Source organism: Malus sylvestris, chromosome 14, assembly GCF_916048215.2.
Source record: "Malus sylvestris chromosome 14, drMalSylv7.2, whole genome shotgun sequence".
Taxonomy (NCBI): domain Eukaryota; kingdom Viridiplantae; phylum Streptophyta; class Magnoliopsida; order Rosales; family Rosaceae; genus Malus; species Malus sylvestris.
The window spans coordinates 18201618-18218271 of NC_062273.1; the positions used below are offsets into that span (position 1 = coordinate 18201618).

The following is a 16654-nucleotide window of genomic DNA, read 5'->3' on the forward strand; positions in this document are numbered from 1 at the left end:
ACTGTTTACATTCAATTTTAAATACAAAAAATTTCAATAATTTGTAACCATACGTTATACGATGAACGAACGTGATTTGAGGATATTCAAAATCCTTGTAAAGAAATTCAGAAGGGATCCTCATTGTATTAAAGAGTTTGGAATCGTAAACTTAGCATTAATTCCTATTCGCTTTTGTCCCCGTCATTATCGTATAGGTTCGTGGATGGAAATATAAAGACGAGTCTATTTTGGCCCGGAATAGAGAATCTCATCTTTACTTTTGCATACAAGTTGATCATGGACTTGGATTCTCTGCCCTTCCATTTCGGTACCCTTCCCGTGCCCTCCTGTTTTGTGTGGTCACGGTTAAACCACGTTAATATTTTATATTATTTTTTTATAAAAATAATAAAACAAAAAGAAATATTAATATAAAATGTTGACGTGGCTTAACCGTGACCACAAAAACAGGAGGGCACGGGGAGGGTACCAAAATTGGAGGGCAGAGAATCCAAGTCCGTTGATCATTATTCCCACGGACTTGGATTGTCTGCCCTCCATGTGCCCTCCTGTTTTGTGTGGTCACGGTTAAGCCACGTTAATATTTTATATTATTTTTTTATAAAAATAATAAAACAAAAAGAGATAGTAATATAAAATGTTGACATGGCTTAACCGTGACCACACAAACAGGAGGGCACGAGAAGGGCACTGAAATAGGAGCGCAGACAATCCAAGTCCTATTCCCACACTAGATACAGATACCATTTCAACAACATATATTTTTTTTTATTTTACTTTATTGTATAACATCTTTTAAGTTTGTCTTCATTTGGGTATTCTTTTCTTGGACCTTTAAACTACTCATGATTTGCAATTACCATTCCCCAGCCCTTAAGCCTTTACTTTAGAATCAAAAATCGAAAAAGGAGCCAATACTGTCATGGAGGTTTGGCCACTTTACTCAACCCTAAAATGTATGATGTGATAGGCATATCTAATTTAAATTATGAATCGTACTTAATCTCTCGGTCATTCACTAAAGATCAGTTGGAAATGGATTTGGATCCTCTCCATTAGCTCAGGAGAGGATCCAAGTCCGTTGGAAATTACCGTGTTTTTAAAAAAAAAATTGTTTTTACTATGCTTTAAGAATATTTAATTGCAAAATAAAATAGTTTAAAGTACATATGACCTCCTACAACTCGTCCTTTTGTTCATCAAATTAGTTGGACAAATAAAACTTAATTACTTGCAAATGTTAATTATATGTTGCCACACAACAGCTAATTTCGCTGCGCAGCATCGTGGTGCTAAATGTGGAACTGTTGCCTTGTTGGGGTCCCTTGTAGATTCATATGAGTTGGCTTTAGTTGGTCGTATTCTTCAGCGGCACACGAACGGCCTTGCTACAGTGGCAGAGAGTCGTCCAGCCTTTGTGCTGATTTCAAAATTTACAGTCATTGTATCCTTTCTTGAGAGACTAAACAATGAACTTTAAAAAAACATTCAGAGATTATGAATGTACGAGAAAATCAATGTGGGGGAAATTCCAGAAGGAATTGCAAGACCCTTCTTAGAGAATTAAATCTGACTCTCAATGGCCAAAGCCACATGCCGGAGTGGGAGGAAGTTTGGCCAATGATCTCCGATGTGTGAGGCAGTTTCTCTCAAAAGAGAGAGTTATGATTAATTGTGAAGCAAATACCAAAGGGTACTTATTGGGGTTAGGCCAACCATGAAGGAGAGAGATTTCGCCATGTGTCATCATCCGTTGGATGGAGTAGGAAAAAATTATCCTAAGCACATTATTGAATAAATAATATCTTGAAATTATCTTGTGAAATCCCTGGATTTGATTGTAATTCATTGCTTGATTGAGTTGGTATTCGATTAAGAAAGTATTAAAATAGGATTTGGGTATTACTCCTATCTTAGGCCTTCTTGAGAGTTGAACTGCGCGTAGAACAAATGTGGCATTCTTGTCACTTATGAGTAAAAGTTCACGTGACGGCTTCAAGATTTTCTGCATTATTTTTTGCTACACAGGCTACACGTTTGCCACGCCATCACTTAATATTCAAATTGACGGTTTGACTACCAGATGTATGAAATTGAAACTAAAATACAAGTTCGTGTATGAAATTAAAATGTTTTAAAGATGTTGTATAAAGTTGTAACTGCACTCAAACTTGAGAAGGTAAAATATAATCTACCAAAAAATAAAATATAATCATACTAATTTGGAGTGTTATTAATTTAGGTTGGTGATGGCAACTGACTAGTACATAGATATGTATCCCATGATGGCCTTCACAGGTAGTCGTTTGTATAAGTTTATCATACGATTGCCGGTCTCAAATTTGGATAAAAAGAAGGAAGATTGCTTTAGGTGGTCAACATCAGGCATTTTGTTTGCACGTTGAATCCTTATGATAATGAATTTTAAACGAAATTATGCTAAAGTTAGGTTATCATTCGCAATCGACCTTCCTTGATGAGATAATACTTTGTACAAATTGTATGAGTAAAAGAATCAAAATAACTAACAATAGTATTTTTAGTTTTTTACCCCTACCCAGCAAGGTTAACAAAAGTCATTTACCTGCGTCTTGTTACTTGGTCAAAGGCGAAATGAAGAATGTTTGCTTTCTTAACACCAAGTCAGAGGTGATTTATGCTACAAATCACTCGTAGGCACGACTAGAATTATTTTTTTTGGACAAACTATTAAAAAATAACCCTTCCAAACATCTTGACTATAAATCATTCATAGCGACTATTAAAATACTAAATTTACACGAGGCACATAAATGTATTATCGAATTATTTGAAGTGCAAATAATAAGACGAATAGAAGTGGTGCAAGTTGCAGGGTAAATCAGTTTGTGGCATACATGAATGAATAAAACGGTTAACGTAGTTGCTAAATGAGATATATACTCTTTCGTTCGTCGTTGATTCATCAAATCAAATAAGTGATTCACTTTTTAAATAGGGGACGAAAATGTTTTGAACAAAGATCGCGAAAGAATTTAAGCAGGACCACTTAAAAAAGCAAATTGAAAGTTCCAAACAAGTACGCGTTGGCAATTTCAAGCCAGCTTTTTCTCACAACAGTGTCGAAAACTATTGGGAATCGGACCCAAATTTTCAAATGTACGAAATTCAAATGGCAAGTTCCAACCCCACCCTTTCAAAGTCTCTCCAAATTTTAATTATTTTCCAAGAGAAAATGTCAACTGTAATTATTGTTTGAAAACAAGTGAAAATTGTGGAAGTTTCAGAAACCTCTGTTCTTTGGACGGCCAAGTCCAAAGTCTTTGTTCAGAGCTTCTGGGGTAATGAAGGTTTGTGGGTTCCAAAGCAAACTTGAATAGGGTTTGGTTGGCTTTCTGGTTTGTGGGTTTTCGTTTTCGATGCTTAATAATATCTGGAAGGGCCTAAAGTTCAGTACTTGATCCTGCCAGAGCTGATGTTCTTGAGGTAGGTTATTCGAATTTTGGTTCTTTTTTTTTTATCTTTTCCATGCTGTTTGGTTGCTGAGAAAATAAAATAAATAGGAAAGAAAATACAGTTGACTTGCGGAAATCTGAATTGTTATGCTTCCAAGTTTATCATCTTTTTATTCAGTTTCTTGCTCCTGTTTGTTTATGATTTATGAGAAGTTTAAGGTACTAATTTGATGTGATTCTGGGATTTTTGGCCATTGTTGTTTCCAGAGGCATTAGGTTTGAGGAGAGTGATGGATTTAAGGAGAGGTAGAGGAAAAGAGAGAGTTTTCGGAGATCGAAAGGTTAATTCGATTAGTGGTAGTTCATCAAGAACAGATAACAAGGAGGTTATGGTTGATAATTATGGTAATAATGTTAGGGAAAGGGTTAATGCTTTAAGGTTTGAGCAAAGAGGTGCAGCTATAGAAACTGAGTTTGTTGAAAAATACAGTCGAATTTCACAGTTCCCAATAGATAATTGGATGTCTGGAGATGAGATTGAAATGAACATGAGTAGGTCTATGTCTGTAAATTCAAGTGTAGGAGATGTTTCAGCCCACTTACAGAATTTTGCTGGGTCAGTGAGAGCAAAAGGAAGTATGGACCAGTTTCGGGGTGTAGAAAGAGATCGGTTTGATGGGTTTTACGCGAGCTCCAGGGTCGGGGCTCAGCGTGGAAGAATCCCAACTTCTGCTTATCCTGATGAGGGGCCTTCAAACTATAAGGTAGATTCTTTTGATGCTATGAGTGAAGTTGAAAATTTGGAGCAGGATCGAGCGGAGCTTCTAAGGAAGTTGGATGAGCTGAAGCAGAAACTGAGCAGATCTTATGATGTGGTAGATAAACCATGGGAACCGGTTCCTATGGAGAGGAGTAGGACCCCGCCTGATCCTTATGGTGACCGGTTAACTTATAATCTTTCCATGCAGCCTTACGCTGTGGACGAGCAGATGACAAGGCCCCCTTACTTAAACTATAGTCATGGACATGTTCCTTTTATGGGTTATCGTAACATGGATACGCCAAACTTCTATCCTCCTCAAAGGCATCCCTTGAATGCAATTCCAGAATATGAGGATCCATCTCAGCAACAAATGAAACGGAGGCCTCCCCCTCATCTACTCCAGTACCCAAGACCACAATCTCATGAGTACTTTATGGGGCAGCGCATGGAATTCAATTCAAATCCACATGATAACACTTCTCACTTGCCTGCTTGCTCTTGTTTAGGATGCTACAACCAGAATCGGGTAGCTTCACCCCAAGTCTCGCTTGATGATTTTGGGAATCGAAGGGTTCCAAAAGCTCCGGTTAGTTTGAATACCTACCAACAAGTCAAGCCACATGATTATAATCCCCGACATGCTAGTCCTCCTCCATTGCACACAAGATGGCAAAGCGACTTTGATTCAGAACCAAGAAGCGCAATGGCAGTTAATAGGCGTGGACGAATCTTCCATCCTGTAGCAGGAGGTGCCCCATTCATCACATGCTTTAGTTGCTTTGAAGTACTGAAACTTCCTAGAAAACTTAAGAATACGAATAATAATCAGTCAAAACTGCGGTGTGGTTCCTGTTCAACAGTTATCTCACTTGAAATCAAGAGTAAAAAGCTCATTACTTCTGCTCCTAAAGATTCCAAGCAACAATCTTCTGAGGTTGATCAAAGTTCTAACGAGGCATTAAAAGGCAGCATTTCAAGTCATCATGGTAGTCCGAATGCAGGTGACACCAAATCCTGCTGTGATGATTTAGATCATTCTGATCATTACTTGCCATCCATAGAAACCAAAGACAGTTTACCGACAGAAGCATTAAAAGGCAGCATTTCAAGTCTTCATGGTAGTCCGAATGCAGGTGACATCAAATCCCGCTGTGATGATTTAGATCATTCTGATCATAACTTGCCATCCATAGAAACCAAAGACAATTTACTGACAGAAGATCAGACGCTGAACGTGGATGAATCTGAGAAGAGGCAAGGTCTTACTTCAACATCTTCCATCTCTTCCAAGAAGGAGGAGGAGGAGGAGGAGGTGGAGATATCAGATTGTGTAATCGCAAATAGAGATGTTCCTGACTCTGCTGAGTTGCCAAAAAAAGATTCATTTTCTCCAAAGCGTCCAGGTTCGCCTCTTTGGGAGCAGTCTGATAGTCCTAAACGTGCAGTAAGCAGAGATGAGAAGGGAAATGATAGTGACTGCAAGAACCAAGACAAGGCACTCTTTAGAAAGATCATTTCTCCACAGAATTCTGTGAAAGATAGTTCAGTGGAAACTGACGTAGATGTTTCTTACAATGAATATCTCAATACCAACATTTCTCAAGACTCTGCAGAGGGAAGAAAAGAACAAGATCACCCCAAAATCGGCAAGGGTGCTGATTCCTTCTTGGTGGGTCTCATCAAAAAGAGCTTTAAAGATTTCTCAAAATCTAATCAAGCTGTGGAGAAAACAAGGCCTACTGTTTTTATTAATGGGCAACCTATACCGGATCATGTCGTTAAGAAAGCTGAAAAGCTCGCTGGCCCGATTCAACCTGGAGATTATTGGTAAGTCTGCGTGTTGCCTCCCAAGTTAAGTGTATGACATATCTAAATTCCTTTTAGCTGAAAGACTAACTTGTTTCGTGTCTCCATTTTTAACTAGGTATGACTTCAGAGCCGGATTCTGGGGTGTGATGGGCCAAACTTGCCTTGGCATAATTCCTGTGAGAACAATGAAATTTTGATTTGCAAATTTCCTTGTACATGGTTCATGTGGAATTATAAATAAAGCATTCACGTTGTCTTGCAGCCTTTTATTGAAGAATTCTATTACCCCATTCCAACAAATTGTGCTGCTGGCAATACCAGTGTCTACGTAAATGGGAGAGAGCTACATCAGAGAGATTTGGACCTACTTGCAAGCAGAGGACTACCAACTACAAGAGATAAATTTTATATCGTCGAAATGTCTGGGAGAGTTGTGGATGAGGACTCTGGGAAAGAGTTAAAAAGCCTTGGCAAACTTGCCCCCTCGTAAGTCCTTGTTCATATTTAAGTTTGATTACAGTCGCATGTGATTACAGTCTTCTTTTTAAGATTCCAACGTAAAGAAAAATGCACGATTGATATCAAAAACCATTTGGCTTGATCCTTAATTGGCTATTGTCCTGTGTCTGCGAGTCTAAACTAAGATTACTGTCATTTTCTTGCTTTGCTAATATATCAACCTTCATAAGTAAAGATGTTTTGTTATCAGCTTGCCTGTTTTCTTTTCATTTAGTTATTTGTATTCTTATTGATTCATTCATGACCGTTGACGTTTTATTGGACAGAGTTGAGAAGGCAAAGCGGGGATTCGGCATGAAAGTCCCCAGAATGGTTGTGTGAATATTCACTTTTGTGGCTTCGATTTCCTGATTTAAATTTCGTGTGTTGTTGATACTTTAAAGATGATAGTGACAGGTCAATCGCCGATTGCATTCTTGGCGTGTTCTTAGATCCTAGGTGTTTGTTAGTTCATACGGTTGTATCTTTGCGAGCGTAGGTGACTTGTTCAATTATCTTGTAGGCATTTTGATGCAGCAATTGTCCGTTGTATCATCCTTCTGTGTTGTGAGGCTAGATAGTTTTTTTATTTTTTTATCTTGCTGTATTTGTACATTCGGGTTTCGCTTTATCGAGCCTCGTTGTCCCGGCGAGATTGCTGCTACATTATACATTGCAAGGTACATAACATATTGCACTTACGTATGCCAGTTTTTGTCAAGCCTCAACCAAGTAGATTTCAACTTTTCATCTTAAATAAGCATCTGATATGTGTACTGGTTTCTGATTCTGTCAAAGTAAGGGTGGTTTTTGTTCTATAAAATAAAAAAATAAATATTTGAGGAGGGAAATTTAGGATCTGATTGAAATGGAAGCCTACCTTCTAGTGAGTATTTGCAATCTAATGCCCATGACAAGCCAAGATCTCGCTATGATATGCCAATGATGTCGCGACAAGTCAACAACATATCTATGACATGCCAATCCTCGCATGTTGTTGACAGAAAGCATGTCATTGACATCGCTATGTATCAATAACGAGGCTCGTCATAGAGAAAGTCTTAGGCCCAAAAGTCAGGCTATCTCATTCATTCGGCCTAAACTAAAAAAATCTCACATTGCACACCATGCATGATTTGAGGCCCACCACTATTTCATGTTTTGACTCCACCCGTCTCTCACACCCTCCAAATCAAAGGTGCCGTACCCAAAAACCTCTACTCGTCATGACATTCTCACCTAATTAGTTTTATTGTTGTCAACCAAATAATAAATATATCTTAATCAAGCTTGTATTACCTAATTAGTTGATCAAGTGAGCCTTAAATTGGATCAAAGAGTAGGTGGAGTGGTGCTTTCAAATACATGATTTTTGAAGATTTAATGATATTAGACAACTTTGGAAGATGCGACTATAGGACAGAGGTTTAGGGCCGAAGGGGTAGAGGAAGACCTAGGAAAACTTTGGAAGAGACCCTAAGAAAAGACTTAGAGTACTTGGATCTAACGGAGGACATGACACAGGACAGAACACAATGGCGTTCTAAGATTCATATAGCCGATCCCACTCAGTGACTTGGATTTTCCAAGTCTCCAACCGAGAAGTTTTCCTCACTTGGGAAATTAAGGGAACACTACCTCAACCTACATGCTCCACTCACAAAGCTTCAACATACAAGCTTCAACATACAAGCTTCAACAAAAGAAAATTCAAAGAACTTAGCGAAGAAGGCTTTGGTGTATTTAACACAATACGTTGAAATGAAGGAAATCTTATTTATTGATATCCCCGATAAGTTACAAATATGTACATATACTTGAGTCAAAATAAACAAACAAGAGGGAGCCTTCACAAAGGTTGCTTAGGAGAAGTCTCAGCAGTCGGTAGAGCCCTAGAAAGAGAAGGCACCGGAGGGGGATCATTCGGAGCCTCAGTACTGGACAAAACCCTAGAAGGAGGAGGCATCAGACGTTGATCATTTGGAGCTTCATTACGCGGTACAGCCCCAGAAGACGAAGGCAATAAATGCCTTTGGAACAAACCCACAAATCTCTGATGATCAAGTAAAACCTGACCATCAGATTCCTTCATCTGGTCAAGCTTCCTCTTCATGTTTGTAGCATAGTCATGTGCGAGCCGGTGCAACTGTTTATTCTCATGCTTGAGCCCTCTAATCTCCTGTTTGAGACTCATCACTTCAGCCGCCAATGATTCAACTTGGCGGGTTCGAGCAAATAGGCGTTGGGCCATATTAGACACAGAACCTGCACACTGAACACTGAGAGCCAGAGAATCCTTAACAGCCAACTCATCAGACCGTTTGGAAAGTAGTCTGTTATCTTTGGGAGTGAGAAGGATCCTGGCCACTACCGCAGCGGTCATATCATTCTTCATCACGGAATCCCCAACGGTAAGAGGACCAGTAGGGGAGACGAAGGATGAGCGCCATATGTTGTCTGGAGAAGGCGGGGCTGCCTCTTCAACAAGGTTCAAGTCAAAACGACGGTCGGAGGGGCCAGACATTTTCAAAGGTGTTGAAGAGAGAAGAGGTCGGACAAATCAAGATCTTAGAAGTGCAAGAATGGAGCTTCTACTGGTGGATATTCAAGTGTGCTTTGGAACTTAATGTCAGCCCCTATAAAAATCTGCACTCAACGAAGCTTCAGAAATCGAAGAGGCGCCTGCTCAGAAATCGAAGAGGCGTTTGCTTTCTCAAAAGCTGGGCTGCTCAGAGACCACAAGGGTCGATCTCAGAAATCGAAGAGGCGTTTGCTTTCTCAAAAGCTGGGCTGCTCAAAGACCACGAAGGCCGATATCAGAAATCGAAGAGGCTTGCTTTCTCAAAAGCTGGGCTGCTAAGAGACCACGAAGGCCGATCTCATAAATCGAAGAGGCACCTACTTTTTCAGCCTTGTCAGCACCTGTCACACGCACACTCAGCTTTGCGGAAATTATGGGCATTCTGTCGAAGATTTCTGGCGAAGTAGAAAGCACATGAATTGTATTGTTCAATCACCCACTTCCCATACGCAACAATAACTCATGGGTACCACAGATAACTTTGCCAAAGTTCTCTGACAAAGTTGAGACACGTGAAGCTTGCAGCTCACGCTACATCGCTCTGACCAAGAAGGGTAAAAGAATTGCAAAGAAACAACATTAACAAAGTTTAGACACATAAATTTTGAAGGTCTAGCTACCATATTATTACCCACAAGGGTAAAGGAACAGTACCACTGCTGGATAATTGGAAAGTCCCGGTGTGTCAACCTCTGTGCTTCGTGGCAAGGTAGACTAGCAAACATGCCAACCTTTACTCACATTCAAGAAAACACTCCCAACAGGATTGCTTGCTCCAAAATCGAAGAGGCACCGCCCTCCGAATCTCGAGAGCCAGACTCCCAACATGATTACTTTCTCAAAAATCGAAGAGAGGGTAAAGGAACAGTACCACTGCTGGATAATTGGAAAGTCCATGTGTGTCAACCTTTGTGCTTCGTGGCAAGGTAGACTAGCAAACATGCCCAACCTTTACTCACATTCGAGAAAACACTCCCAACAAGATTGCTTGCTCCAAAATCGAAGAGGCACCGCCCTCCGAATCTCAAGAGCCAGACTCCCAACATGATTACTTTCTCAAAAATCGAAGAGAGGGTAAAAGAACAGTACCACTGCTGGATAATTGGAAAGTCCCTGTGTGTCAACCTCTGTGCTTCGTGGCAAGGTAGACTAGCAAACATGCCCAACCTTTACTCACATTCGAGAAAACGCTCCCAACAAGATTGCTTGCTCCAAAATCGAAGAGGCACCGCCCTCCGAATCTCGAGAGCCAGACTCCCAACATGATTACTTTCTAAAAAATCGAAGAGACACCGCTCTCCGAATCTCGAGAGCCAGACCCCCAGCATGATTACTTTCTCAAAAATCGAAGAGGCATCATTCTCCGAATCTCGAGAGCCAGATCCCCGACAGGATTGGTTGTTCGAAAACCGAAGAGGCACCACTTTCCCAACTTCAAGAGCTGGATCTCCTTGGATAAAGCTTGTCTGTAATCTTCACACGCAACATCAGCTTTCCAGATACCACAGACCACTTTTTCAAAGTGCTCTGACAGAGTTAAAACATGTGAAGCTGGCAGCTCCCACTACCGTGTTATGACCAAGCAGGGTAAATGAATAGCATTATTACTTGATGTTAGGGAGACTCCTATATATGTCAACCTCCATCCCTAACGGACAGGCAGACCTGCAAAAATGCTCAACCCTTTCTCTTATCTGAGAGGGCACTCCCAACGAAGCCTTTCGAAATATTCAGCTTTCTTTCCCCCCGATAATACCTCTGTAAACAAGTTATACTAGAGCAAGAATATCTCATATCATCAGGGTTAAAAGCAAGAGTATCCCATATCATGCTTTTTCCCTGTCTTTTCCTTTGGCCTTGTTCTTACCTGCAAGACAAGGAGAACGAGAGCAATCAGTCAGCACTTGGAATCAAGCTTCCAGCCAGGAACTGACTGCCTGGAACCCCTTACCTGATTACTTACCTGGCATTACTCTCGAGTACTCATCTTCAACATCTTATGCTTCCAGGGAAGATACCGCATCTGCCTGAGGAACAAATAGGGCAAGTGAGAAGGATACAAGGAAGCATGTGGAGACAAGCGTAACAGCACACATGCCGATACATCCACTACTCTGTCAAAAGAAAAAGTATCCCATATCAGCAGGGTCGAACGTACTCTAGATTTGATGGACTTGTTTTGACCCTCAAATTCTTCAGTCGGCCTTATACTCTGGAGGAAACCAGAAAACCCTGCAGCCCGGTTCAAGAATAAGCCTGTGGAAAGTTACTTCTTCAAAAGCAAAAGTATCCCATATCATCTCTTCTCATTTTTCTTCTCTTTATCCTTCATGCTGCCTGCAAGATAGGGAGAATGTGAACAATCAGCTGGAGCTCTGATTGCTTACCTTGTCTGTCACCTCTTTCAGCAGATCCCCTAGCCCGGCGACTTGGGGGACTCCTACTACATGGTTTGTATCGCGCTTGACCAAGCCTGAAACTACAAGTAAGCTTCAAGTGAAATTGATACATTACCTTGTGCATCTCCACCAGTTACAGATACCACCCCTGGATGGAGGAAGAGTACTTCCAGAGAAGATGCCACATCTACCTATGAGACAGATAAGGCAAGTCAAGACGATACCACACTCCGGTACTTAGAAGTTTCGTGGTTACGAGATCATTCTCCCACAATATTTCCTAATGTCATTTGTACTAAATCTTTCACTTGTACTCACTAAAGGAGAGCTTGAACCTATGTACTTGTGTAAACCCTTCACAATTAATGAGAACTCCTCTATTCCCTGGACGTAGCCAATCTGGGTGAACCACGTACATCTTGTGTTTGCTTTCCTAATTCTATCCATTTATATACTTATCCACACTAATGACCGGAGCAATCTAGCGAAGATCACAAAAAGTGACCGTTTTCGCTACCTAGGATCTATCTTGCAAGAGAACGGAGAATTAGATGGAGATCTCAACCATAGAATACAAGCTGGATGGATGAAGTGTAAGAGTGCATCCGGCGTGTTGTGTGACCGTCGTAAGCCACTGAAGCTCAAGGGAAAATTTTATAGGACGACAATAAGGTCAGCGATGTTGTATGGCACAGAATGTTGGGCGGTGAAGCATCAACACGTACACAAAATGGGTGTAGCGGAGATGAGGATGCTTCGTGGGATGTATGGGCACACGATAAAGGATAAGATTGGGAATGAGGATATCCGAGGTAAAGTAGGAGTAGCCAAAATTGAAGGAAATATGAGAAAAAATCGGTTCCGGTGGTTTGGACATGTGCAAAGAAGGCCTACTGACGCTCCGGTTCGAAAATGTGACTACGGGACAGAGGTTCAGGGCCGAAGGGGTAGAGGAAGACCTAGGAAAACTTTGAAAGAGACCCTAAGAAAAGACTTGAGTACTTGGATCTAACGGAGGACATGACACAAAACCGAGCGCAATGGCGTTCTAGGATTCATATAGCCGACCCCACTTAGTGGGAAAAGGCTTTGTTGTTGTTGTTGTTGTTGTAATGATATTAGACAACAATGCAACATCAGTATACCTAACATCTCTACGTTTCGAAATACCAAAACAGCAATTAACACACACACACATTCTATTGTAAATCATCCGAGTTGTATTTGAGACGGTGAGCCTCTGAACTTTTGATGTATAAATAACAAATTGACGATCGATCGGCTATTTTTTATTATAAAAATATTAAAATGAATTATTTTACTGAAAAGGACCTAGCCAGTCTGCTAACAATTAAGAGATAGCTCCATTTTAATCTAATATGTGTGACTTGCGTGCTAATATTTAACATAATGATGAAATTTTCAATTTTGGACATAAAACCTAATAGACTTCAACCACAAGGCCTATATCTTTTTTTTTTTTATCACATGGGTTATCTTCCAACTATAATATCACCATGCGGACTAATAATCTAATTAGGCCTAATTTTTAATCTTCTTTTTAATGAGCATTAAATTTGTAATTACCAGCCACTTTCCCTAGCTCTCCATTTTTTTTTTTGGAAAATATATGGGAGTGAGAAGTTGGAGAAAAATGTGAAAGAGAAAGAGAGTGATAGAGAAAGTTGGATTGGACTATTGGAAAGATGTTTATATTTTTATTTTTATTTTTTAAAAAAAAATTAGCAATATGCCATGATGACATGTAAGTGAAAAAAAAAATACAACAAAATTTTATTTGTGCAAAATTATATTACTATCCATAATTTTATTTTGATATAAACAATACAATTATATTTTCACTTATCTAAGAGAATTTTGTTAATAATTAGTTTAAATGCTCTAAAAGTAATTAATCACTGGATTTACTCACTTTATCTTCTCTTTTTTTTCTCTTTTTTTTTTTTTTAAAGAGGGACAACTGGTGGCAAGTCACGGTTATCCACCCCTTCTGAGGGCCGGAAAGACTCATAGAGGCATTCTAGCCTTCCCTGGCCAAAAGTTTGGCTTCCACACTAGCAGTGGGTTTCAAACTCAAGACCTCCAATTTTTAATTTGAAAGAAGTCACGCAATCCGGCCTTTTGTAACACTTGGAAAAAAATAAATATATATATATGTAAATTATAGGAGTAAAATTATTTTAGCTTTTAAATATTAAATAATAATAAATAAAAAAAAAGACAAAGGATGAGCTATATGTGTAGACATCCCAAACTTTTCCTCTTCTTCCCAACCATCACACAGTGGGGAACCAAGAGAATCTGATTTTGTTCATAAATTTTGGGGTGATGTGGGTAGTCTAGAGGGGTGAGTAAGCATTCTAAAATAGAGATGTAATGATGGGGTAAGAGAGTATTTCTAACTCTCACAGAAAAAGTAGGAAAATGGAAATAGGGGAGCAAAGAGTGTGTCTGGTGTGTTCTTCAATTGGTACAAAATGTTAGCTCAAATTAGTTAATTTTCTATTTTCTTACCACTAGAACTTTGATTTCTAGAAAATTGCAGTTCGTGAGCCTCACTTTGGCTCTTGTTTTCCCTGAATCCATTACACATTTTAAAAAAGTCTTCTTATATATTTGAAATTAGACATGACAAGGAACAAAGCCCATTTTATTTCACCGATTTTGGTTAAGATCTTCTATGGAAAAATATGATTTGAAAATGTGAAAAGAATTTGGAAATTTGCGGATTCTCTGCAGAAAAAATTGTTTGTGAACTCAACTTTGGGGCTTGATTATTTTCTCCTTTAAATCCGATTTGAGAAACTCTTGTTAGATTAGAAACTAGGTTTGTTAAACTTTAAAATCCAAGTAATTTCATCATTTTCCCATGGAGTTTTGAGGGATGAAAATGGGGCCACAATATGGGGACTTAAACTTGGTTCATCACGAGGTTGTGACAGAGGGGTATATTTGGGTAAACTTTTGATAGGTTGAAATTGAATCTTCATTTCAGTTTTATACTAACTTTTATTATCATTTATGTGATTTTAGGCTTGGGAATGACTCCAAACACTTGACTCTATTTCTCGATGATAGGTCTATATCATGTTTAATCTTTGTGATATTAGTAAGTATACCTAATACAGCAGACTGCAGTAATGAAATGCTTGTACGAAATTGAATCATTTGATTGTTATGGTTGTGTTATGGGTTGATAGTTTCCTCTATGGTGTATTTTATATATCGACTATGTTAAATGTTATTGTGTTTTGATGAATGGTTGAGCTATGTAGAATGGCTGGATTGAATATGTTGAGGTTTACAATTGTATCTGTGAAATTGAAATGCTCAGGTTGCATTACATGATACAGAGTCAAGTGTTGGGTTGAGTAAGGTTTTGGTTAAACAAAGTGTTGGAAACTTTTATATGTTCAAGCGTCGGGGGAAGGGCTTGAACGTATGGTTGGGCGTCGGGGGGAAGAGCCTATATTAATGAAACTAAAACTACTAATAAAATTTGGGGTTAAAGGAGGAATGGGAGTTAACTTATATTCTATGGTGTTCAAAACCAAGTGGTATAAGAATGGTATGGGACGTGCAGGTTTGGATACTATAAATATAGGTTAGCGGGATTAGAAGGGAGTAAGTTCATGGGTACTTCTTTGTCATATCATTTGTATTTTACCGTATTGTTTGATGCATGTCACTTTGATTAACTATGATAAATGAACTTGAAGGGTATATGGTTCCTACAGGGCATGAAATGCTCACACCCTATTAGCTATTGCAGGTATTGGTATTGAGGAACATGATGATGACTCGTCTCTATATGAATAGCCATATCATATGTGTGTTGGTTCTTAGTTGTATGTAGAATAAAGTGTCTTAGTATCTTAAGAGTGTGTTGTAAGAGTTGAACTCTTTAAACTTAAGATGTATTAAATAAACAGATCTAAATGAAATTTTAGATGGCTCTAGTTTCATCATACTTTTGCTGTAATATTGCAATTTTTTTTACTAAGATACTATTCATGCCCTCTTTCGATATCATTCTTATTTTCGGATTGGGGTGTGACACCTTTACCACTGGATCACCAGCTTATGGTTTACTCACTTTATCTTCACTCCCATGAAAAGGGATCATCTCCAAATCCCTTCCACAAAATCCACCCAATTTCCAAATCCTGACCCTTGAAATTTGATCCAACGATTAAAAATGGGCCTAATCGGATAAATGGTCCCCGTGGTCATAAGGTATTCGGATGATAGCCCCTGTGGTAAAAAAATTCGGATTTAAACCCCTGTGGTCTAAATCTGTTAGGATTTATGCCCTTCTGTTAAATAATGCTGACGTGGCTGCCACATATATGCCACGTGACAATAATAATAATTTTTAATTTTTTTTAAAAAAAAAACCTGAATTTTTACAAAAAAAAAAAAAAAAAAAACCCAAATCTGCAACAAGAAGAAGAAGAAGAAGGAAAAGGGAGAGGGAGGATGGTCGCGCGGGGAGAGGGCTTCGGCGAGGGGGGGAGCTGGCCTCCGGCGGGAAGAAGAAGAAGAAGAAGAAGAAGAAGAAGAAGAAGAAGAAGAAGAAGGAAGAGGGAGAGGGAGGAGTCGCGCGGGGAGACCGGCGGGAAGAAGAAGAAGGAAGAAGGAGAGGGAGAAGGGTCGCGCGGGGAGAGGGCTCCGGTGGGAAGAAGAAGAAGAAGAAGAAGTCCGGCGGGGGGGGGGGGGGGGGAACGGGCGGAAGTCGGGGGGAGCTTCTGGGTTTTTTTTTTTTTTTTTTTGTAAAAATTTAGGTTTTAAAAAAAAAATTATTATTTTTGCCACGTGGCAGACATTTGGCAGCCACGTCAACATTATTTAACAGAAGGGCATAAATCCTAACAGACTTAGACCATAGGGGTTTAAATCCTAACAGACTTAGACCACAGGGGTTTAAATCCGATTTTTTTTACCACAGGGACTATCATCCGAATACCTTATGACTACGGGGACCATTTATCCGATTAGGCCTTAAAAATAGGGGGTATTTTTAAAGATTATAATAATTTTAGCCGTTAAATCAAATTTTAAAACCTAAATTTGGGAATTAGGTGGATTTGGTAGAAAGGATCCGGAGAGGACCACTCCCACTAAACCAAAAGAAAATTACGAGTCC

At 39.4% G+C, this 16654-nt stretch overlaps 2 protein-coding genes and 1 long non-coding RNA gene across 3 annotated transcripts in view; 2 read left to right on the forward strand and 1 right to left on the reverse strand.

The window, feature by feature from the left end:
• Positions 1-8740, reverse strand: part of LOC126600217 (uncharacterized) — a 59767-nt gene extending 51027 nt beyond the window's left edge. Inside the window, exon 1 of the mRNA XM_050266785.1 lies at positions 8579-8740. Within this exon, the coding sequence (XP_050122742.1) occupies positions 8579-8701 (123 nt within the window). The 5' untranslated portion in view covers positions 8702-8740. The remainder of the gene's footprint in view (positions 1-8578) is intronic.
• Positions 3068-7212, forward strand: LOC126600208 (uncharacterized). The gene is made up of 5 exons (XM_050266773.1): positions 3068-3468; positions 3705-6027; positions 6125-6185; positions 6272-6495; positions 6795-7212. Exons 2-5 carry the CDS (start codon positions 3728-3730, stop codon positions 6847-6849), a joined length of 2640 nt encoding a protein of 879 aa, XP_050122730.1. The 5' UTR covers positions 3068-3468; positions 3705-3727; the 3' UTR covers positions 6850-7212.
• Positions 8741-9699: 959 nt separating the features above from the next.
• On the forward strand, positions 9700-11425 carry LOC126600218 (uncharacterized). Its single transcript, XR_007615383.1, has 2 exons — positions 9700-9797; positions 10015-11425. It is a non-coding gene; the product is annotated as an uncharacterized LOC126600218 (long non-coding RNA).
• The last annotated feature ends 5229 nt before the right edge of the window (positions 11426-16654 follow it).